The 24,429-nt window shown below is 41.5% G+C and overlaps 1 protein-coding gene across 23 annotated transcripts in view; it reads left to right on the top strand.

Annotated features, from left to right (window-relative positions):
- PARD3 (par-3 family cell polarity regulator) overlaps window positions 1-24,429 on the top strand; it is a 639,255-nt gene that overhangs the window by 229,264 nt on the left and 385,562 nt on the right. For all 23 annotated transcript variants that reach the window (XR_004348311.1, XM_032621841.1, XM_032621839.1 and 20 more), the window contains exon 3: window positions 17,577-17,757. Coding sequence is in view for 22 of the 23 variants with exons in the window: in XM_032621841.1 (XP_032477732.1) it covers window positions 17,577-17,757 (181 nt within the window). In the remaining variant the exon portion in view is untranslated. The remainder of the gene's footprint in view (window positions 1-17,576; window positions 17,758-24,429) is intronic.

Below are 24,429 nucleotides of genomic sequence, written 5' to 3'. Positions count from 1 at the left end.
TGTGCCGTCTTGGGCTTCAGGGGGTTTGCACAAGATTCAAATTGGAGGTTGCCCGTGAGGCCAGACTTCATCTGTGGAGGATCTATAGAATAAGAGAACTTTGTTATTCCTTTAGGAACATAGATTAGATCTTAGGGCGGAAGTCTTTTTGAGTCTCATACTACAGATTGGGGAGGTTTAAATTTCCACTTCTGTAAAGGAAGCATTTAGAATGTTAGGTGTATATGCATTGGAAATCCTTGCCTCCTCTTTGCATTTGTGTTTCTCATGCAGTTACCATGTGTGAAATATCAGTTACACACAGTTATGTACAGGATGATGGTTCTCTTAGGCAACAAATAAGAAACCTTCTGAGTGCCTTATAAATAATGTATTAAGGTTAGGAAAGAAGCATTAATTTTATCTCCTGAAAAATTGGCTCCTGCATTTTCTATATTATTGTGAATATGTCTTTATGGAATGTTTTGATTATTTAATTGTTTTGAATGGTGGTTATATTTTTTTCTTTAAAATTTTACCTGTATCTCAAATTAAGGCTATGAGAGCTTGTGAAAAAGTTGCTATGGTGACTATATATTTAGGCTTCTATCTCCAACTTAGGAATGGATTTGTGCTCTAAAACCTCATTTTAAAATCAGTTATTTGGAACTCTGTTGTTTTTTTCATAGAAACAATATTGCAAGTAATAGATTTCAGACTCAAGCAAAACTACTTACTTAAATCAGAAAGTAAAGGAAATTTCATATACTTCTATCTTTATAAATATAATAGAGTACTCATTTTTTTCACCTCATGAATTCTTCTACTGGAAGAGGTTTAGCAAAGGGTCTGTTTGTTTGGCACTTTTTCTTACCTTACGGGATTTGAAATATAGCGTTATTGGACCACAAGGTGCTTTGGAGTATTCATTCATTCCTTCAGTAAATATTTACTGTGTACCTACTATGTGCAAGGCACGGGTTGAGGCCCTGGGGCCTTAACATTGAATAAAATGGTTAATCCCTCCCTGATGCTTGCTGGCAGTTGGGAGCTGACCTCTAAGTAATGCCCTGGGAATGGGGTGGGAGGCCAGGAAGGAGGCTGTCTGCAGGGCTTGTTCTCTGATTGCTAACAGAACCCTGGGAAAGGGGCCCTGGGGTTCCTGAAGTTTCTGCTCCATAGATGTCTCTCAAATTCCCCTTCTACGCTGTCTGTTGTGCACTGGAGCCCGTTCTGAGCTCTACCATCGTGAGATACTCATGGTTCATCTTTGTCTTCAGAGTGTCAAGAGAGCCTAAAGCACAGCTATGCCTGTAAATGTTCAACAACCCACTGATTTGTAGAGTTTGTTGGTTTCTGTGGTGTGAATGCTCTACTGCGGCCCATGTCGAGAACCAGTGTGATGTCGTCAGTGAGTGTGGAGTTGGAAACACACCATTTACACCATTATGTAACATTTCCACCCTGTGGATGAGAGAGACATGCTATCCTCAGACCACAGAGAGCAGTGAAACGCAGTAGTGTAATTAGGAAGGGGTGAGTTTTATTTATTTACCTTTGATTTTAACTGAATTTATTTAATTGTAAGTTTGCATAAGTAAATTTTAATGATGACTATGTTTAACAGTGGGTTTGCAGAATTCCTGAAAATTTAACCGTGAGTTCTCGAGAGCCAGCACACTGCCAAGAGCGCCACGATGCCTTGCCTGAAATCCCTACGGCCAGATGTTAGAGTCCAGATTTTTTCCCATTTTAGAAAGGCAGTAGGGAAGGTGATCAGAACATGTAACATCCCCTGTGATGCTGAAGGCAGAACTCCGTAGTCCAATCATTGACGGCTCTGTGGGGACATGTGCCTTCTCTGCAACATGGGAGTAAATGCATATTATAAATAATCTTGCATGGGTCCAGATTCGGCTTTGCCGAATGTGCTTCTCAGAAACTTACGAAAACATGTTCGATTCTGGAGCCATTTGATGTTGGAATTGTGGATAAGGCATTGTGAAGCTGTATTATTTGTTTGCAAATCAAGGATTGTTATTCCAGGTCTATGAGAACCTGTGCGTTTGCTTTCTGTGTTTGAAAGAGGGTGGAAACTCAGCAGCCCTCCCCCTGGGATCAGAGCTGCCCTGCAGGAGGGGCTGTGGCCCCGCCTCCCTCTTCTTCCTCTGCAGCCTCTGGCCCGGTGACTCCCCCCTTCACCCTTGAAGACTCTTTCTGTGCTTCATTCTTTCTGCCCAGCTTCTCCGCCCCGCCTCTCGCAGGGCTTCACCCCAGTCGATCTGCTGCTCTGTTCACCCTGGCACCTGTGTCCCGCCTGGCACTGATGGTACAGAGACCGCAGTATGTGCAGTCCAGCCCCAGAGCTCATCCTCCAGGAAGTGGAATGAAGCTGACAGCTACCTCCGAAGAGCAAATTCCCGGGGTGGAAGTGCGATCCAGAGTGCTTGGAGTATTGGTGGTGTGTCTTTGCAAAGCTTCTTTTCTTTCAAGTCCTGTGACCCAGACAGCGTTCGTTAGATTCTCATCAGTCAGACCCATTTCTTTGCACACGTGTTGTGTCTTGTTTATCAGGGAGCGTATATCCCAGGGATGTCACCTGGTGGTAGCTTCCAGGAAGGCGGCCAGGTTAGGGCACAGCGGCCAGTCTTCCCAGAGCACCCATGCAAGCTGGCACTCAGATTTCCTGACTCTCTTGTGGTTTTGAAGGCTCCACTGGGAATATTTGACACCAGGAAGTCTGGATCACTAATTTGAGGGGTTTTCCATTACTGTTATTTTATGAGGGGAAACTGATAAGTGAACCTACAGTTTCATCACATGTGGAAGTTTAATTCAGCCTTTCTTTCTTGGTGAAGGTATTGAATAAAGATCTTGTCTTTATACAGTCTTGTGCAACGTTCTGTTTTATTCACTTATGACACGTAGTGATGTCACAATTTGTGAAGTGACTTCCCCCCCACCCAATTTACCACTTGCTTAAGTGTGTTTCACTGTCTGACAGGATTGAATGAGGCCAGTTTTAAGGTGGTAGCAGTTTATAAATAATGTGCTTCTTTCAAAGAAAAAGCAACAGCCTATTAATGGTTTGTTTACATGAAGTGTGTGTTTATTTCTGGCAATTTTGATGTTAAGTGTCTAATTAGATTTGTGTTTTACAATAAGCACTAATTTGGCCAGTTTGGGAGTTTGTATTTTCCTTTCTTTTAGGCTAGTACGCAAGGTTGTAGGAACTGTGCTTAAATGTCCCAGCAGTGGCCTTTTCTGCGTTTGCTATCGTGCCTGTGTAGACAGACTGTACGGTCTGTGGGGTCTCTTGTGTGTGAGAGTGATTTTATTGTCTGAGCGGTTTCCAGCTTCTGGATCATTAAGACATTTCCAGCATTTTCAGTGGTTTCAGAGATAAAACTCTTGGTGAGGAGTGTGGGCCCCATAGCAGTCCGGTTCTGGGTTGGTTTGCCACCGGATCCAGAATCCCCGGGGTCTCCTCGGCTTGCAGATGGTTTCCTGTTGTTACTTTCTTCTTTGTTGTTGTCTCTCTCACCTTTTCTTTCAGTCCTTGGGTCATTCATACTGTTGTTTTAAATTCCTTATATCATGTCCAAGGTATTGACTGTGTTGACTTCATCGGGGGAGAGCAGGGTGATGCGCTGAGACCACTGTACAGATGTACAGACGGGGCAAAGTGTCACAGCAGAGGTTCAACCAAGGACCCTGGAATACAGGGTTCAGGATCCCCCAGTGGTGGTTGGTTTTCTGGGGGTGGATACTATCTTCTAAAAGGGTGTGAGAGGGCTTCCCTGGTGGCTCAGTGGTTGAGAGTCCGTCTGCTGATGCAGGGGATACGAGTTCGTGCCCCGGTCCAGGAGGTCCCACATGCCGCGGAGTGGCTGGGCCTGTGAGCCATGGCCGCTGAGCCTGCACGTCCGGAGCCTGTGCTCCGCAACGGGAGAGGCCACAACAGTGAGAGGCCCGCGTACCGCAAATAATAATAATAAAAATAAAAAGGTGTGAGATCCTTTTACAAGGAAATGTGGTGATCTATGGGAAATAATGTTTGTCCTGCAGGGATTCAGAGCGAAACCATTGGCTTCAAGCACACTTGGGAGGTTTTGCCAATTACAAGTGGTGGTGGACCACAGCCAGTTAAGGCAACCTTGTAGGTTTCTCATTTCCCTGGGTGTCGAGAGGGTGTGATAGCAGTGCTCTTTGTATTTTGAGGATAAGAAGGGTCAGCTCCTGCCATTAGTATCACTTGGTTGCTACTGCTGCTGCTGTTGCGGTAATCACATTTTTTATTTTATTTTATTTTTTAAAATTAATTTATTTTTGGCTGCGTTGGATCTTCGTTACTGCACGTGGACTTTCTTTAGTTGTGGCGAGCGGGGGCTACTCTTTGTTGTGGTGTGCGGGCTTCTCATTGCGGTGGCTTCTCTTGTGGAGCACGGGCTCTAGGCATGCGGGCTTCAGTAGTTGAGTTGTGGTGCATGGGCTTAGTTGCTCCGCGGCATGTGGGATCTTCCTGGACCAGGGCTCAAACCTGTGTCCCCTGCATTGGGGCAGGCGGATTCTTAACCACTGCGCCACCAGGGAAGTCCCACATTTTTTAAATAGTCAGGAATTTTGTTTATGATTCTCTTTTATTCCAATCCATGTAAAGTGATTCCTTATTTCTGGGTTTTAGCTTTGAACATTTATATAGTAAAATGGGAAGATGGAGCAGAGAAAGTAGCAGGAATACTTCAAGGAAATAAAGAGAATTTGAGGATATTGAGAAGAGGTGTACACTGCTAATATATAACTGTGGTAATCAGAGTGATGTGACGGAATTTAAGAAATATATATTGATATTTAATTGAATGTTAGAAAATGTGTCTTTAATTCTGTCTTCTTTCTTTTAGAGGGGAGGTCTGTGAATCTGCTGCAACTACATGCAGAATTCAGTGCCTCTGTGCATTTTGTTTTTTCTGTGGAGAAGGTTCATTCTTTCATTTCGTTCATTTCTTGGCACATAGTAGGTGCACAGTGTGAGTAAAAGAATAAGTAAAGTGAAGTAGGTGATGGGCCTTATACTCCGGTGCAGCCTTGTATTATCAGCAGTCCAAGTTGTGATCCTTCCTATAGGAAAGGCGGAAACTGCAGCTGGAGGGTCAGGGACTCCGGAACGTCCGTGGCTCTTTGTTTTGCATCAGCCTACTGTTTCCGGAGATTCTAGCCTCAGCCTACTTCAAAAGTACTTCTGGTTTCAGAGAATAAATAGTAAGATCTGGATGTTAGAGTGTTGAAAAAGTAGGAGGACGATGACATGGGTAATTGGTGTCATTCTGTGAACTAAGGTACAGGCTGCAGTGATCTCTTTCTTCTTGCAGGCTGTGGTTTTCTGGGTGTGCAAGCAGAGGTGTGCGGTTAGGGCATGATGCCCTGAGGACTTGCAGTGGATGAGCTGCTGGTATTAGCTTGCCTATACTTTTCAAAGGGGTTGCAAAATAGGTAATGCAAACTGATATTAATTCATTATGTGTTTATTGGGGCACCTTTCAGGCAGGAGCAGGGTGGGACACGAAGATGAAAGAAATAGATCTTTTCACAAGAAAACCAAGAGCTGTTTACAGAATCCTCATCTGTTGAGACAAGCATAATGTGAAGACGAATTTATTTGCTTAGTGTTATTTGAACAAATATCTGAGTGTCTATTTTTTGTATATCAGTGGACTAAAAATTGTGTTTTTTTCCTATTCTTTTACCATTCATTCCCTATTATTGAAATTATTTTAGCACGTGTATTGTAGTAGCTTTACGTCCCACTTGTTGAAAATATGTATTGATGTCACCTTCCTTGAAAAGTGCTAATATGCCTCCTGGTAGTATTTAAATACTACTGATCACTACCTCGTGCTACTTTCCCTTTCCTGGTTTTCTTGAGTTTACTTACATTGTTTAGTCAATTCTCAAATTTCTTCCAAAATGGAATTGGAGGAAGAGAAGAGAAGCCTGCAATCTCAGCTTTGTGGCGGGTTTGTTCTGATTTCACTACACGCTCCACATCCAGATTGGGACCTTAAATAAACTCCTGGCTTCACCCACCATCCACCGATGACACCGCCCAGTTCCATGTCATTAGTCTTGAACTCCCCTTCCCACCATGAACCCCCAACTCCAGGTGTCTACTGGGAATTGGATCCTGGATGTACCTCAATCTGAATGCATCGTCTTTCGTCCCAAACTTCTTCGTCCTTATACTTGCCCCCTGCCCAGCCACCCAAGCCTAGACATCTCAGATTTGTCCCCCTCCTCCAAGGCGCCACTCACCCACCAAGCACCAAAGCCTTTTAAATAAGTCTCAGCTCTGCGTTTTAATAATTATTTGTGTTAACTGTGTTTTCACTCCACTGCTTTCCTATGAGTCTAGGCCCTCCTGACTTCTTCTCTATTGGACTAAGGAGCTGCCGTGTTTCCCTTTCCAGTCCTTTCTCCAAAATCCTCCAAGCCTTCTGCAGAATAAATGCAGATTACACTGTTGTGCATTCAGGGCTGCCCCAGGGTTTTCAGGATGAAGTTCACACGGCTGAACTTAGTCCCGGAGCCCTTCATCTTCCTCGGGTGATAACCTCAATCTCTTGACGCTCTCTAAAATCATCATGGTAGCTGACGTTTATTGAGTACTTGCGACCTGCAGGAACCCTTCCAAGCACTTGCTCAGAATTAAGTAGAATAACATATGCAACAGCCCTGTGCAGCACTGAGACCCAAAATGTGGAGGAGCTGTCCAGGTCCCACAGCTGGGAGGGGTCACCTCTCTGAGCCTCAGTCGTCCTGGGGAACCCATCTAAGACTGCCAACCTCACCCTTATGAAAGGAGTGGAGGGCACTGCAAATGATGGGATGACCTTGACTTGACCGACCCCCGCCCACCGGCCCAGTTCCAGGTCAGCCATGGGGAGGTTTTCTGTGAGATGTAAATGGAAGGAAAACAGAAATTCTGTCTGTCTTCAGAATATGTTCTGCCAAAAAGTCAGGTTTCAAAACTCTTTGTGCTTGGCTAAATCCATTAGATGGCACTGGATTTCAAAAGATTTGTGTGAAATTTTAGTATTAAAGTGATTTGTGGATTAGGGGAGATGTTCAACTTCTAAGGTATTTCTTTCATCCGTCAAACATGGAGGAGAAAGGATTGACACGCAATTAGTATTTATTCTGTGTCCGCTTTTTAAAAAAACATTGCTAAGCAGGTTATACTAATGAAGAGTAGTTGCTATAAAGAATTTTATTATTTAGTTACTTTTTGAATAAACCTGCCAGCTGATTAAAATGAGCTTAATTTAATCAGCATTGTCTTGCATACTGAAGATAATTTGGGATAATGTCAAGGACACATTATCGCTCCTTTTGTAGAAGGTGGTGAGATAATGAGTGTAGCAAAAAGGAGTCAGAAAATGTTTGAAGTTTTTCATCTTTGCCTCTGGGTGGATATTTAAAAGTCACACTTTGTCTTTTTGCATGCAAATTAAACTGAAAGGCATTTTGTAATGTAACATTAGTGTTATATTTTACAAAACAAATTTGTTGAACTCTGATCTTTTGTTAATATTGGCTTGTGGTTGTCAGAATGAAGACTGACTTTTTGTTATATATCAGTATAAACTGAACTTTCATTCAGAACTTGGAGTGAACAGAAGTGGTACGTTTGATGCATCTTCAATGGGAAACATGACTGAGAAGCAGCGACTCCCAGTTCTTCTGCTGTGCTTTTCTCAGTCACTTTTTGCTCCTGTGTCCCTCTCCTGCCCCGCAAAGTCAATGAATGCCACAGAATCTTCTGAATTCCTGTCTTTTAAAGCAGTTAAACTCTCTTTTTTTCTGACGATGCTTTTGGATGGAAGCTAAGATATCAGTGGGAGTCTGGTTCAAATTGTGAAGTCAGCAGTTAAGGGATTACTAACCCCCAAGTGAGTCCCCTATACAAATGGCAAGTTGCCTTGGAAACAAGGCGGGTTCCTTCAGTTGGAAGTATGATCTTGCCTGTAAATGCCAGAGATGGTGATTCGCTTACCTCTGTTGCAGGATCTCTAGGTCTAACCGTTGTGCCGAGATGCTTTCTGCTTAACTCCTCCTCAGTACTGATGGCTTGATGGAACCAGAGCCAAGTTTTCTTTTCTCGTGCTTCTAATTTTAAACATAATTTGCAAAATTTAGAACTAAGGATGTGATCCTTTAAATTTCTGTTTTAGGATGGGAAGTTTTCCACTACCGACTGCCAAAAAAATAAAGTATTATAGTTCACCGGATTTGACTGGCAAGGAATTTTAGTGATGAGTCATTTGTCATAGATTCAACAGTGGAATCAGGGATGGGCTGCTTAGGGAGCGTATGTGAACGCATTGTTCTGTGAGGTGGTTATTTGATGAGCCGTGGCAGATTTCTCCAGCGAGCTGGAATCACCTGATACATATGCACTCCATACAGCACGGAGTCTAGGACGCAGGTTGATGGGAGGCTGCCCTTGTGACGTGAGGCTCGAATCGACTCCTGCTGCCCTCTCATGTAGACGTTTGTATCTTGCTAGGTGCAGGGGTGGTGAGGGCATACGGAGACAAGGTTTTCAGGTCAGTGGAAGAGGCCCTGGCTTAATTTACCTGGCTAGCTGAAGAGGTAAAAAAGACTAGAGGGGCTTCCTAACCAAGGTCTCAACTCAGCTTCAGCAGACTCACCAAGTGGAGGAAGAAATCCAGAAGTGCAGGACGGCAGGCATGAGCAGTGGTCCTGCCTGGTGGTAATTGTGGTGCTGCGTTTCTGGGCTGAGCAATCACATTGCAGCCTCTCATCCCTTTGGTCTGTGGTTCAGGGGTTGGGGATAGTTGAGGCTGGTGCCCTAGACTGTGGAGTCCGTGTACAGTGGCATGTCTTTGTGGGACAGAGGGGAAGTGTCACTCGTGCATACATACTCCGCAAAGCTCAAGTCGCATCGCTGGGGCTGTGGGTTTTCGTCACGGACCTTTTAATCACAGTTTAGAGTAAAGCATTGATTGAAAGGCTCTGTGTGTGTGTGTGGTTTTTGCTTGTCACATTGTGCCTGTCTGTTTCCTACGTGATGTTGGACTTTTGATTAATAATACATATATTTTTAAACTTAGATCCCCAACCCCCAGACTATGGAATTCATCAAAGGAGTCACTCCTGGGGGAGTCTCTCATTTACAGTCCGTTAATGAAGCTCTTCCTGAGTCAGTGTGTTACACGTACTGATTGTCAAGCTGAATTGTGTACAGATTAAAACACCTTGTTGTTGAATCCTGTTTCTACCCCTTGCTCACTTTTGGAGAGATGTATGTTAGGAGGTTGGCAGTGGCAAGGAGACGGGGGGCTGGGCACCCATAGGTGAGGACCTGCTGCCTCTCAAATCTCAAGCCCCGGAGCTGGAAGTTGAGACAGATTTGAGGTCGAGGCTCCAGGTACAGTGCAGGGAAAGGACTCCAGCTCTTTATTACCTTTCTTAGCTTAGCCAGGAGGAAAAGTGGCTACGCCTTCAGTATGCCCGTGGCATTTAGAGTTCTCTTCTAAGCTGTGGGGTTTTTTTTTTTGGTATCAGACAATATACACTTAATTGTTAAAAATGCTGATGAAGCAGATAATTAATCTTGCTTATATAACATTTAAAGTTTTTCAGTGGCAAGCTTGAGATTCTCCTTCTGTTGTGAGTTTGTTTTTATTAGTTACAGCTTGTATTACTACTATTATAAAACACCACTGGCCCCAATATATTCTTTTACTGTTGTTTTGCTTACTCGACCAGTAAAACTGTAGCTTTATTTAAATGAGTTTTTAATGAACCATGAGAGCAAGTAAGGCTCAGAGAATGACTAAGGATTTAGTGTTGCCTCTGTCGTTAAAGTGAGTTCAGTCATTAGAAAGCTTAAAAATTGATTTGATAGGTTTTTTCTGGCCCATGTCTACACAATAATTCATTATTACATCATTACCTTTGATTCTGAGGTTCATAGGGCTTCTTTCCCAGTTTTACCGTCATCTCTTTGAGGGGAAGCTGCATGTGCTCATGGGAAAATCTCAACAAATGCCACCTCCTCCAATTTGGTGTCAACCCATATATGTGTGATTAGCCAATTTCAGGTTCATTTTGTTCTGTCTTACTGTGCAGTCTTGCTTTTTATTAACACTTCAGCAATAGTGTAATGTAGTTGTAACCTCATGGGTGGGTACAAAGGGAACAGTGGTCCTTGGTAACGGGGATGGGAGGGGGAAGGGTTTACATTATGTCTCACGAGTGGGTCAGCCAGCTGATGGCTACAGCATTTACATGTGTTCATTGTGGTTTGCGGTTGATAACACTCAAGGCTATTAGTTGAGCATAACTCTTAAATTGGGAATCTAATTAGTCTGGAGGCTCAGTGGGTGACACAGTGTGTCACCCTAAGGGACAGCAGAATTAAATCCCAGCTCTGAAATATAAGCTGGGGAGTGTCATAGGTGAATAGATTTCACTGTGATTTCCAGATGAAGCCCAGTATCTTTATTAAGCATCTCTGTCCCTGAGATATTACCTTCTTAAAGGATGCTGTTAGCTCTTGTGGGACAATAACCTTTCATCATCCACACGTAGAAGCTTGTGATGGTGTTGGTCTCCTTGGTTGTTCAGGTAGGGAATGTCTTACCCCCTCCTACATGGTATATTGTTTGAAATGACACTGTTAAATATTTATCTCGTTAGGTTCCCCTATTGTGAGTAGATAACATACTGCACTAATCTATATAACCATGCTAGTGTCTCTTAGTTTTCCTTTTCTTTTTTCTTTTGGCTCTGCCACAAAGCTCGCAGATTCTTAGTTCCCCGACCGGGGACCAAACCTGGGCCCCGGCGATGAAAGCGCCGAGTGCTAACCACTGGACCATCAGGGAATTCCCTACCATGTTTTTAAAGGTGTATCCTTGAGTCAAAGGGCAAAAAAAAAAAAAAAAAAAAAAAGTAAAGGGATTGATATGTGTGATCCTAACTATAGAAACTCCTAGATTGACCTATGGGAAGAAAAAGTCATTTTTGGAATAGTGATAGTTTAGAACTGTATGTTATGGAACAGCCTTACTTCCGTCATAAAATACATGTATCTCCAACGACTTGATTTTTATTGTTAGTTTTTTGGAATGTTATACTGTGATAGAGCTCTCACATTTTTACTGCATTTCCTCTCTGTTGCATTTATGCTTTACAGGCAAATCTGCCTATGAAACCTCCCTGCCATCGTTCAGAGATGTGTTGTTTTACGTGATGCCATCATTATCTTGGGGGTTCAGAAGCATCATCGTCATAGTCTCGTGTTAGGAAGAATATTGAAAAATGTGGCAAACGCAGGGAGTTCCCTACCGGAAGCAAAATCAAGTGCATGCTGTCTTTTGTGTTTCTTGCCGATTTTGCTTTGATAGCGCAGACGAAGTGATTCAGTGGAGTCCGGCTTACTCATTGAGGCCAATCATGTTCCTTAGGTGAAGAAAGGGTCTTAAAGGCATCTTCAAGTTCAGTGTCATTTTTAGTATTTTTCCACATACTTTGGACCTTCTCCAGGGCTGGAAACACGATGCCTTTCTGAAGAGTTACAGGTCTTTATTTCAGAGTCAAACAATTTGATATATTAATGTTGAGTGTGCAAAAGATGTTCATGAAACCCATAATAATCAGCTTTTTCTGGATATGCGCAGCCCTTACATGAAGAAATCAACAGAGACAGACGGATGACTCGAGGGCTATGGCAGTAAAATGGCTTTGGAGGGCGTGTGGTGTCTGGGCCTAGAGTCTTGGCGACCTCACTTAGGCAACTACTCGACTTATGTCCCCTGCCATTTCCTGTATGAAGACAGAATCTGCAACATCTTTTGATTCTTTTAAAAAGCTCTTCTGATCAAGACTGAGTGATGATATCTTTAGCATGGTTACCCTCAGATATGTTCAGGAACTTTTAGATAGTGGTATCAAAATTATGTTAACTTGGTAAGGTGGGGTGTTAGCTTTAGTTAATCAAGAATGAATAGAATTCGATTCTAAGACTTGTAGGTGCTCATAGCCTGGAGTTTCCCAGAAGGCTTTGCTGTCGACATGTTAGATGCTCTGGGGCAGTGAGGTTGGGAGAAAATATCTCTGAAGTTGGATGGATTTGACTTCCAATTTCAGATTCATTCTGTACTTATAGCTAAGCTCTAGTCATATTAATTTTTCTGAGTCTCAGTTTTCTTTTCAGTGAAATGAGATGTAAAAAGCTGCTCTGTGTTTGTGTGAGGGGTTGCAGGGAGGATGGAGGGCACCTGCAGAAGAACTTCACTCTGTGCTTATTGTGACGTTGACTTTTTCTAGCAAGCCTTCTCCTTTCCTTTTCCTGTTGTTTTCCCCTCTTATTGGTGTATCGAAGAACTTTGCCTCAGTCTGTAGTTACTCTTGAAACTGATCCTCAATTTTCTAGAAGTATTTATCTATCAGCCACCACGCTATCACTTAATAATAGCTAACAGTAAGCATGCGCTTGTGTTCTGAAAGTCGACACGCCTTCTCTCCGATTTGTCACAAGTCCAGGAGGAGAGGTCCTGGCACTAGATTAGTTTCCTATTGCTGCCATAACAAATTACCACAAACTAGTGGTGTAAGACATCACACGCTTATTAACTTGTAGTTCTGTAGGGTAGAAGTCTGACATGGGTAACGTCAAGGTGGAGCAGAGCTGCATTCTTTCCTGGAGGCCCTAGGGGAGAATTCATTCTCTTGCCTTCCAGAGGCCCCCGCGTTCCTTGGCTCACGGCTCCCTGGCTTCATCCTCCAAGCCAGAAGTGTCATCTCTCTCTAACCATTGTTGTATCTCCCTCTGACCACAGCTGGGAAAGGGTCTCCACTTATCCAGACTCCTGTGATTAGCTGGGACGCACTGGATAATCCTGGACAGTCTCCCCGTTTTAAGGTCCTTGATCTGAATCGCATCTTCAGGTCCTTTTTGCCATGGAAGGGCAACGTCCACAGGTTCTGGGGATTTGGGTGTGGACAGTCATGGGCATTATTCTGCCTACCACAGTCACCATCCTCTTTCCAGATGAGGACAAGTAAGGCTTAGCGATGGCCGAGAGGCCAGTGGATTAGGCCAACATCCATCTAAGAAGTAAGGTCAGAGCTGGTTTTGAATGTAGTTCTCTTTGTGAATTCTATGCTCTTAGCCACTTGGCTACACACAGTTCTGGGCTTTTAGCTCAGATTTCTATCCATGAAAGAGGCCACCCTTGATCCAAGTGGTTTATGTATACATTTACATGAGATGCTTACGAAATGGGTTTTCTGTTGGAGGGTTCTGATGTCTCAGGCAGCTGAAATGACTTGTTCTGAGGGAGGTGGCAATGTGTGGCCAAGTTTGGAGTTTTATTTATAGGCGGGTCATCGTGGGTGTTATCCTAAATTCTGCCTGTCTTTTCTCGTGGAGACTGGATAGGTGAATGGATCAGAAGAGGGATGAAGTAATAACTATTGAAAGTTAAAGTGAACTTTCAAAAACAATCTACTTCATGGACAGCAGTGAAGATTCCATCTGTTAAAATATGGATTTGAGTCACGTTTCACAAATTTAAAAGCAAGACATTTCCTTTATTTTTTGAAGGACATGATAGAGATTTTTAATATGTGATGTTTTTGTGAAGGTCTCGTTTTCTTTTGCTGTGCTACTGTGTATTCTTGTAGAGTAGATTTTCTAAAATCATATATCCTTCCCAGTTTAACACAAAATTACTTTATGTCTTCACCTGGCACTTAAATTTTGGTTTAAATGAAAGCTGTAGAATTGTATGTTATTGGCATATTGCAAATCACCAACTGTGATTCTGCCACTGAAATTCAAACAGCATTTGTTCGTGGCACAGTCCAGATTTCATAATTCTTGTGTTTTCTAAAAATGCTGAAGATAATTATTGAAACTAATATATGTGTATAAGTTCTTCCATCATGTGTGGCATTTAAGACTTGTTCTTTGTAATTTTCAATCTCCATTTTCAGTTTGCAGAAAGGACTTGATTCTTGAGAGAACACATCATCGTGAAAAGTGAATAACAAAACTTGAATTTCATTTGCTTCCAATTAAGCGCCAAAATGTCAGAACTTAATACCTTCAAAATGCATATTAAGCCACACACCTTGTGAGAAGTCTGATGAAATTAAAATCAAGTATAGAAATTCAAAATCCTGATGAAGAGCTTGAAATGAATATTGTTAGCTTATCAGGGTTACCAAGGTACCTTGATTTCTAGTTTTATTTACCAAATTGAAAAATTTTAATTGGATGTTACTAGAGGGATGAGCAAATTAGTGCAGGATCATCAAACCATGGCCCGTGGGTCAAGTTTGGGCCACCGCCTGCTTTGTAAATAAAGTTTTATTTAAACATAGTCACGCTCATTTATTCATGTATTGTGTACGGCTGTTTTCATGCTACAATGCAGAGTAGAATAGTTGTGACAGAGACTGTTTGAATTGCGCAGCTCCAAAAATATTTACTATCTGGACCTTTTAAGAAAAATGCTTGCTGACCCCTGATCTGTAGAATCAGGGGTTACTGTCTGTGTTACTAATATGCGGAGATGCTTATCAGATAAACAGTCTGATTATATATATGTATATATACATACATACATATACCTACAACACACACACATATATACTGTATATGGAAACTTTAGTGTATATATACAAACACCTTTCCATTTTTTATAACTGCTAAAGATTTCTTTTCCCACTGATGTTGCTTATTATAAGGTTGAGTGGCCCAACTATTCATCTGACTTTGATTTCTTCTTACCACTTAACCTTCCTTCAGATTGTTTAATCAGCTAATTATATAAGATGCCACAGCAGGATTCTGAGTTTCCTGTTTGTCGCATGTCTCTACGACCTTATGGTGGTTTTCTTTTTTGTCTTATGAATTGATTGATGTCAATAGCATTTGTTCAAAATGACAAACTGTAATTATAAATACTTTCCATATTCTGTGAATACACCTTTTGGTCTGTTAACTGATCGGAGTATTGGCGTTGAAAAGGCTTGGATTGGCGGCAGAAGGTGTGGTTCTTTCCGTGTGCAGTCCTGACTCTTCTTTTCTTGGAAGGCTGAGCTTACTTCTCCAGGCATGGGATTGGAGTGTGAATGACCAAGGTGTTCTGTGCCTTAGAACTTTATTACTCTTTGAGATTTTAAAGAAGTGCTGCCACTGTTTAGTTATAAGAAGAAATAGGTTGAATTTTAATGGTACTTTGTTATGCTGTATTATGAAAATTTTCAATTTTGAAATAGTTTCATATTTCAGAAAAGTTACAAAAATAGTACAGAGTGCTTCCATATACCCTTCATCTATCCCTAATGTTCACATCCAGCATAATCATAGTGTAGTTATCAAAGTTAGGAAACGAATAACATTGAGTCCATACTACTAACTAATCATCTGAATTTTGCCTCTTTCCCACTAATGAGGCCTTTTGAGGCCTTTTGCCTAGCCCAGGAGCCAGGCAAGGGGCTCACACTGCGTGCAGTTCATATTTCTCCTCAGTCTCCTCCAAGGTACACAATTTCATCAGCCTTTTACTTTCCCGACCTTGGTATTTTTAAAGAGTAGTAGTTACAGAATGCTCCTCAATTTGGATTTGTCTGATGTTTCCTCTCGATTAGACCAAAGTTATGCATTTGGGGCAAGAGTACCACGGAAGTAACGTTGTATATTTCTCAGTGCATCTTTCAGAGGGTACGTGATGTTGATGGAGTGAAGTGACAGCACTTGGTGAAGTGCTGTCTGCCAAGTTTCTGCCCGCAGACACTACTTTCTCTTTTTAATTAAAAAGCATCTTACGGGGAGATATTCTGAGATATGCCCATATCTCACCATACTCTCACCCATTAACGTTAGCGTCCATTGGTAGATCTTGCCTGAGACAGTTCTGACTGTGGAGGTTGCCTAGTGATAATTTCTCTTTTAGTGATTTTTTCCATATTTATTAGTTGGGATGCTCCAGGAAGGAAAAGCTGTCCATTCTCCACCATTTGTTTATTTATTTCTTAGATTATTTACTTATATCATTATGAACTCACAGATGTTTAGTTTATATTGGGTTATAATCTAATGCTCTCATTATTTGATCGTTTACAAGTGTCCCAAATGGTTTCGGCCCTTGGGAGCTCCTTAAGGCTGGCCCTAATTCCCTTTGATGTGCTTCCTTTGATGTGTTCTTTTGTATCACAAGGTGTTCCAGGCTCATCGCGTATTTTCTCTGTCCCCAACCCTGGAATTAACTATTTTTCTAAGGAGTTCTAGTTCATTTATTGGAGAATAGTATTAGAAACCATGATCTGGCCACTTGTGTTCATTGGTTCTTGGACCAGCAATTTGACATTGAAGCAATGTCATTGCTTCTAGGATCTTTCACTGGACAGAGCTAGGACACATGTATTCACATCCATCCATACCCGTCGGCCTACCTACTTATAAAACCACAAGTTCATATTGATGCCTCTAATTCTAATCTAATACTACAGTATATTTCCTTGTTTGTAACTTCTGTTTCTGGCGGTGAGAACTTTGGCTCTCATTAGCCAAAATATTTTTTCTTTCTCATTCATTCCTGCTGTGTGTGTGTGTGTGTGTGTGTGTGTGTGTGTGTGTGTGTGTGTGTGGAATATGAATTTCTAAACCATGCGCTTGTAAGGAACAACTTTACTAACTAGAATACAATATTTCTTTGAAGGTTCTTTTTGCCTTTAGCCTTACGTTAAACAGTGAAAAAAAAAAGTTTCGTAAAGTGACTTAGTTCTTTTCTTCCCCACCCTTTTCGTGTGGTTCTGTTTTTCATTTGTAACATAGCTGGGTTTATTTGTTTGTGCTCCATTTTAGATTCCCAACCCCCAGACCCCACCTTGCCTCCTGGTCAGTTTCAATTATTTATTTCTCTTTTAGGTATTTGAATCATTATGATGGTTCTAAGAGTCAGAGTTACAGAAAAATATATTCAGAAAAGTGTTACCGCCCCATAATCTCCACTATTGTTCCCATTCTCTCTTTCTTTCAACCCTGTTCCTACTAACTCCCTGTAGCCTACCCGTCTCATTAGTTTCTTGTATCCTTCCTGTGTTTTTTATGCACAAATGAGCAGATACTGCACAGTTTTTAATATACCCTTCTTCCCATATGAAGGGTCCCTTATACCTTTTGCTGTATAAACTATATATCATGTGTATGCATTATATATAGGTATATATGCACTTTCTTTTCCACTTGATATATCATTTACAAAAAGATTGAAATCCACTCCATCCCCTTTCGCATTCTGTGATATAAAACCGTTTTATTTTTATTTTCACCCAGAGAATTTTGCATATGAAGTGTATGACTTAGAAATATAAAAATAAAGCATCAGAACTCAGGGCAAGACTATTTCTTTGCAGTTTCTTTTCCTAAAACCTAACATACCTGGGTGTGTACATATCCATATTTTTCCTCTGTAGATTTACATCAAAGGTGGTGTAAGTTTTTGGTTGTCATTTTAAATGCCTTTGTTTATAATTGCAAATTTACCTGTCATTTCTAGCTGGTAGCAGTGTTTGATGAGCAGGACCCGCATCACGGAGGTGATGGCACCAGTGCCAGCTCCACGGGCACCCAGAGTCCGGAGATGTTTGGCAGTGAGCTCGGCACCAACAGTGTTTCAGCCTTCCAGCCTTACCAAGCAACTAGTGAGATCGAGGTCACCCCTTCGGTCCTCCGTGCCAGTGAGTGCATATTTCGTCTTCAGTTACGGGGATGCCGACTGTGTTATCCAGCCATGCTCTTGTGAATGGAATTCATTGTCTGTTTATATCAAAAACTGATCAAGTTTAGAACCTGGGCGAGTGTCTTTTGCAAGAGAGGGAGGCAAGATTCTTTATGTTTTCATAGATTGGCCTTACTTTACTTTGGACTGGTAGACTTTTAATTGCTCACCAAAGGTAAATAAGGATAATAGTTAAACTTATACTACCTGCATTTTTCTTTCCATATGTTTTATATGAACGCTAGAACAGATAGAAATAATCAACATCCTTCCACTGAAACCAAACACAGTGTGTTGGATTGACCATCAAGTTGGTTATAACAGTTACCTGAACTTTATCTGGAGAGCAGGGGCTGAAGGGACCTCAAGGATTGTTATCTTCAGGGATCTGGAAGAGTTGCTATTAGGTGCCCTCTCAAGAAACGAAAAGATTGGTCTTAGTGAGTGTATAGTAGGAATCCTAGGATCCCTAGTGCCCAAGTTCCAGGACACTAGCTTGAAGAATTCTGCAGCCATTCCTGCCAAGCTTACAGTGAAGAGCTTCTGCTAAACATTCTATTTAGCATTTGTAATTGTATAATCTTATCATTGAGCAATTGTTAAGACTAAGAAGGCCTATTTCAAGAAATTTATAACTTAAAAATCATTTATCTTTTAGGCACATCTATCTAGAAACATTTCAGTTTTTCATGTGGAAAATTTAGCCTTGTGTGATGTGGTCTTCAGTAGATCTTCACATAGAGATAGGTAATAATATATAAAATAATATATAGAATATAGTTAGATAATTTTTTAGAATATATAATTTTTAGAATATATAATTTATTATATATAATTTATTTTTAGAATATATAATTTATTCTTATAAAATGCATCATTGTCCCCACTTTTCACATTGGTAGCAGTCTGTAGCATTTTGGTAATTTGCTTCTAGATGTTCATAAACTATTTCTGCTTCCACTGTCCCTTGAGGAGATATATATATATATATATATATATAGAGAGAGAGAGAGAGAGAGAGAGAGAGAGAGAGAGAGAGAGTATGTATGTATATATGTATGTGTATATATATATATGGGGAATAAGGAAAGAACGTCAGTTTAACAGTTAACAAATCTGACGATCTATCAGAAACCACAGGGAAAGTATGCCATATAGAGATGTAGAGGATTGAAAGGCACATTGCATGATGGGATATGTATGTGATGCCCAGGGGGTCGTGTATGGTTGCAGACCAATGTTAACCACTTTCTAAAATTGCTTTCTATCACCTGGACAAGAATAATCGTAGTGAGAGCTGGGCACAGTGGAAAATGTTTCCAAGGAAGCGTGGACAGAAACAGCCACTGTAAGGTGTTTTAGCTGGACCTTTCCTTGTATCCAGGAGACGTAGGTTGTTTGTGCACATACATGAACAAATATATTTTAAACTGATTTTGTGGAAGTAACATTTGATTACTACATGGATACACTACTTAAAAAATCTTATGTACGATTTACTTTGGGCAGTGTTTTTCAAAAGGTGAGGTGTATACCGTGTATGGTATATGAAGTAATATGTAGGGGGTGTGCAGGTCATTTTCTTTTCTTTTATTGTATACTAGCTCATTAAGTCCATGCCTTAATGATTATCTGCTTGGCACAAGCTTGTGTTTAAGAAATGGATTGCCTAATTTTGATTTAAAGAAGATTTTAATGAAACAAGAGTACAAGGATTCATAGGTGCCTGATGTTTGGAAAACAGGGTCTTTATGTGAGTAATTATACCTTAATGTATATAATGAACTACAGAGCTTTTTGCTGTGTTACTGTTGTGGTTTTTTTATTCAGGTGTTTTACAAAGCAAGGTGTACCTTTAATTTAGCTACACCTTAAAAATGTGTTGGAGGAAAGGCCAGTCCTGTCTTTAGGTTAAGAAGAATTTGAATGGCTTGCTGCCCATTTATATCTTTTTTCTAAATTTATTTTTTACTTTTTGGCCACGCTGTGTGGCACGTGGGATCCTAGTTCCCCGACCAGGGCTCGAACCCAGGCCCCCTGCGTTGGAAGTGTGGAGCCCTAACCACTGGACTGCCAGGGAAGTCCCCCATTTATATCTTTTGACTTCACTGACTCAACAAGATTTTTAAACCACCACCACCCATATTTGGCTGGCTCTGTGTGTTAAAATTTAAATGCTGTTTTCAACTCCAAGCATCTCTTTTACCTTGTTTTAATTGAGAAAAGGAAGTTATACTTGAAGCATATGTGTTGTCTTGCAGTCATCAGTGGGAAGATATGCAAATATTCAGAGCAAGAAGCTCTGAATTTTATTTCCTAACGTTATTTAGATTTTATGGCCTTGGCAGGCACTGGGTAAATGCGTGTTAAACATTTACTAAATACAAGGTTTGGTGACTATGTGAAAGTTACCCAATACCTATGAGTCATTTTCTACAGTATTAATACCATTCATTCGGAAATAAAACAACAGTAGGTCTGTGCTGGCCAGGCCTCGTGCGAGGTGATCCGAGTTCAGAGTTGAGTTAATATGGCCTAGTCCTTGCCATCAAGGAGTTTATGTTCTTCCTCTTTTTTTTTTTTTTTTTTTTTTTTTGTGGTACGTGGGCCTCTTACTGCTGTGGCCTCTCCCGTTGCAGAGCACAGGCTCCGGTCGTGCAGGCTCAGCGGCCATGGCTCACGGGCCCAGCCGCTCCGTGGCATGTGGGATCTTCCCGGACCGGGGCACGAACCCGTGTACCCTACATCGGCAGGCGGGCTCCCAACCATTCCGCCACCAGGGAAGCCCAAACCATGCTCTCTAAACCTCACGGTTCTGTGATAGATGTTTAACTGTATTTTTATTGTTCACAAATCCAGTTTTAGAGAGACCTACTGTGCCCAGGAGCACAATTTCTGGAGCAGATCATTGAGACCAAGTCTAGCATTTTTTTTCCCCCACTTGTGATTTTTTTATTTTTTAATTCTCAAAGGCTTTTTATAGAGATCAAACATTCTGGGGATAGCCTGGCTTTAGAATGATGGCAGGATTTCTTTTCATCCCAGAATGCTGATTTAATATTTCCTTTGGAAGAGCCAGACTGAAGATTCGAGATTCCTTGGCAGGAAGAAGTCCTAGAAATAGAATTGCTGTAGAAATTTTGAGAAACAAAGTATCCAATTAGATTGTCTTTTAACCTTTCTGAGCTGTGTTAATTTTATAGTTAATTTTTATCCATGTCTGGCAAAATGTTGCTGAAAATGGTGCTCTTTAACTAATTGGTAAGATTTTACTAGCTCCCTAACTTTGAAAACTTACAGAGACATCAAGAACTGCTGTACAGGGCTTCCCTGGTGGCGCAGTGGTTGAGAGTCCGCCTGTCGATGCAGGGGACACGGGTTCGTGCCCTGGTCCGGGAGGATCCCGCATGCCGCGGAGCGGCTGGGCCCGTGAGCCATGGCCGCTGAGCCTGCGCGTCCGGAGCCTGTGCTCCGCAACGGGAGAGGCCACAACAGTGAGGGGCCCGTGTACCGTACAAAAAAAAAAGAACTGCTGTACAAGGCTTGTGTCAAAGTTAGGTGCCCCCGACCCCGCCGCCTCTTTCTCGAGCTCTAAATTTTTTTTCTTACTCAAGAATATACGGATTGGTTTTTTCTTGCTACGAGATCCAAGATCTTTGGTTTAGAGACCTATTCTCTTAACATTACCTGGTATTAGGATAATATTTTCCGGATTTTATTTAAACATATACTGAAAATAGAAATAATATTCCTATTGTATTTCCTTTTAACTTGTGAAGTGGAGCATGGCATACAAATGGCATTCTCAGTATTTCAAATAATTACCTTCTTACTGTGCAAGTTCTGTTCAGCATATAAAACCCATCCAGTTTTGTTGTAGATGCAATCTGATTATTACATGTTGACAAGGTCATATATCTATTAATTGGATTGGAGATGGGATACAAAATTGCTGTAATTATTGTAATTTTCTAGCTAATTGCAGGGTTGGTGGTGAATATTTTACTTCTGCAAAATGAAAAACAGTATTCCATCAGAAGTTGTTTTACGGGGTTTCAGACATTCTGTTTCATATCTTTGGTGCTTTTTGCCCACAAAGTATCTCTTTTGTATCTTTTTTGTGTATCGATCCACCTCTGAATGTCAGAGCGCTCATTGGCAGCTATCAGTGGAAGCAGCAAAGACAGAGAGCCTGGAGTACTCTCAGCTACCTCTTTGTTCTGGTTGCCACAGTACCTCTATTGTTTATTTATAAATTGGAGTACTCTCCTTTCAGACTTACAGTCAAGGTTGGATGGGTCAGATCCCATTGGAAGAGGACTCCTCTGATCTGCTCTGCTCTCTTGTCACCTGTGCACTCAGAAATACTCCATGAAATGAGCGTTCTTCACTACATTCAGACTGTTTATGTGTTCTTTTTTGGCATGAATAATTAAGTGAATTATTGGTCAGCGCATTTCACATTGTAATATGGGGCTTATGTTGCATGTTCTCTGTCTTTTGTATTTTTTGCTTTATTTAAGCTAAGCTAGCTTCTAAGAGCTGGAAGCCAAATTGACATTTTAAAAATAATGGTGTGTATACAAGGTGAGTGTGTTTGGAGGGTTGCAGGTGGGGGGGCCGGGCTACTGGGGGGGGGGTGTTGGAAGCTTGCTGCCGAGGATGGTGCGAGCAGACTGATGTTTATTCCCTGCTGGAGTATGAACTGGAGGCGCAGGTGACAATTGCCAGGCCTAATGAGCAATTTGGCAGATAAGACGGGCTGTCAGGCGACAGCAGTTCGGCAGCAGGCACGCTGTCTGCGGACCAAGATGCTTGTTCCAGAGATGGCATTTCAATACCATAAAGAAAGCCTTCTTTTTTGTTGATAGCTGGTATTGCAAAGATGTGTGTTTCATCCTTCAATTTTCCAGTGAAGTAACCAGCAATCAACATACGGTGATTTTGGTTGCAAATTTTTTAAAATTTTTTTTTTTTTTTTTTTTGCGGTACGCGGGCCTCTCACTGTTGTGGCCTCTCCCGTTGCGGAGCACAGGCTCTGGATGCGCAGGCTCAGCGGCCATGGCTCATGGGCCCAGCCGCTCCGCGGCATGTGGGATCTTCCCGGACTGGGGCACGAACCTGTGTCCCCTGCATCGGCAGGTGGACTCTCAACCACTGCGCCACCAGGGAAGCCCACAAAATTATTTTTAAACTTGCCTTTTCATGTGGTCATCCATTAAGAAAAATGGGGGGGGGACACAACAAGATATATTTTCCCCACACCAGACCACAAGAAATGTTAGGTTTTAAAATGCTGATAAAATGTAAGCGATCAGTTGCTTCGTTGGGCTGAAACATTTCATATGTGGTCTTTACATTGGAACTTAACACTCCACAAGGTAACAGTGTAGTCTTTTCATCATACTGTGTCATTTATATCTGCTTCCTTTACCCAGGAGTCCTTTCCTTCCACAGAGCACACGAAAATCTAGACATGTGCATGGATTCTCCCCACAGAGGCTATGAGTATACTGTATTGCATAAGGGACGCTGGGGACAGGTTTCCACATCTTTGTAGGATGGAGCAGTCCCTTAGGAAACCTCCAGGTCCATCTCCCCTACTTACCATCAGGAAACTGAGGCTCAGTGGAGTGAACTAACACAGTCTGTGCTTATGGCATAACCATCAAGTGGAGTTATTGCCGAAAACGTATCGACACTTACTGTATGTCAGGGTACTGTTGTGGCATTTCCAGACACCAGACTTGAAGTCAGAACATCTTTGCACTTCCCGTCTGACGCCAGTATTTCCGAGTTATCTTTCTGCAGAATAATCATTTGCTTCCTACATTGTTCAATTACATCTTTGTGAAGTACTTAATTTAAAAAAATCTCCACACAGATGTATACAGTATTTTACACTTAATAGTGGTGACTGTTGGGCCACTGGGAGGGGGAATATATTTTAGAAACTCTTTGCCCCATGTAATCAGATGGACTTTGGCCTGTAGTTAGCAGGCGGTCCTTGGTCATTGAAAAGGCTTCCTGTAGTGTTCACGGCACCACCTGTGTGAGATCTCCACACCCCAAACCTTATGGAACTGGACCCCTTGTGCACAAAGTCTCTGTATCTGTCACACCTGCTGAAATCTAGGGAAGAGTAGTTTTACAGGTTCCTTCCCCACCCCACTAAGATGTCTCCACTGTCCAATCACTTCTGTATTTCTCACTTCTCTTTGTCCTTGGCTAGTATATTTTACTTGACCCTGGGGCCTTGCCTTGCAGTCTTGCCTTTGTATGGGGATATATCTTATGTGTCCGATTTTTTTTCTGTTTATCAGGTGCAGAAACGGTTACTGACACTTGAAAATTTGTAAAAGTGATATAGCTATGAATATATTAAGAAAGTACGATTTAAATTGAAGCAAGAAAGCCCATTTTCAAATGGCAATAAGAAGTGCATTACATAGAGAAAATAATTGTATGAAAATGTTTGAGCAGACACGATTAGATTGTAAACAAGCTTTCTTTTTCATTTTCATTCTACATTCTAACCAGGTATTTAGGTTCTTTTTTCTATTAGCACATGTCATAGAGAGACCCATATGTGGATTATTTTGTCATGAAATCCTGGCAGATAACATCTTCT

This window comes from Phocoena sinus, chromosome 2 (assembly GCF_008692025.1).
Source record: "Phocoena sinus isolate mPhoSin1 chromosome 2, mPhoSin1.pri, whole genome shotgun sequence".
NCBI lineage: Eukaryota > Metazoa > Chordata > Mammalia > Artiodactyla > Phocoenidae > Phocoena > Phocoena sinus.
The sequence above is the reverse complement of the archived record's forward strand: the minus strand, read 5'-3'. Positions and strand labels throughout refer to the sequence as shown.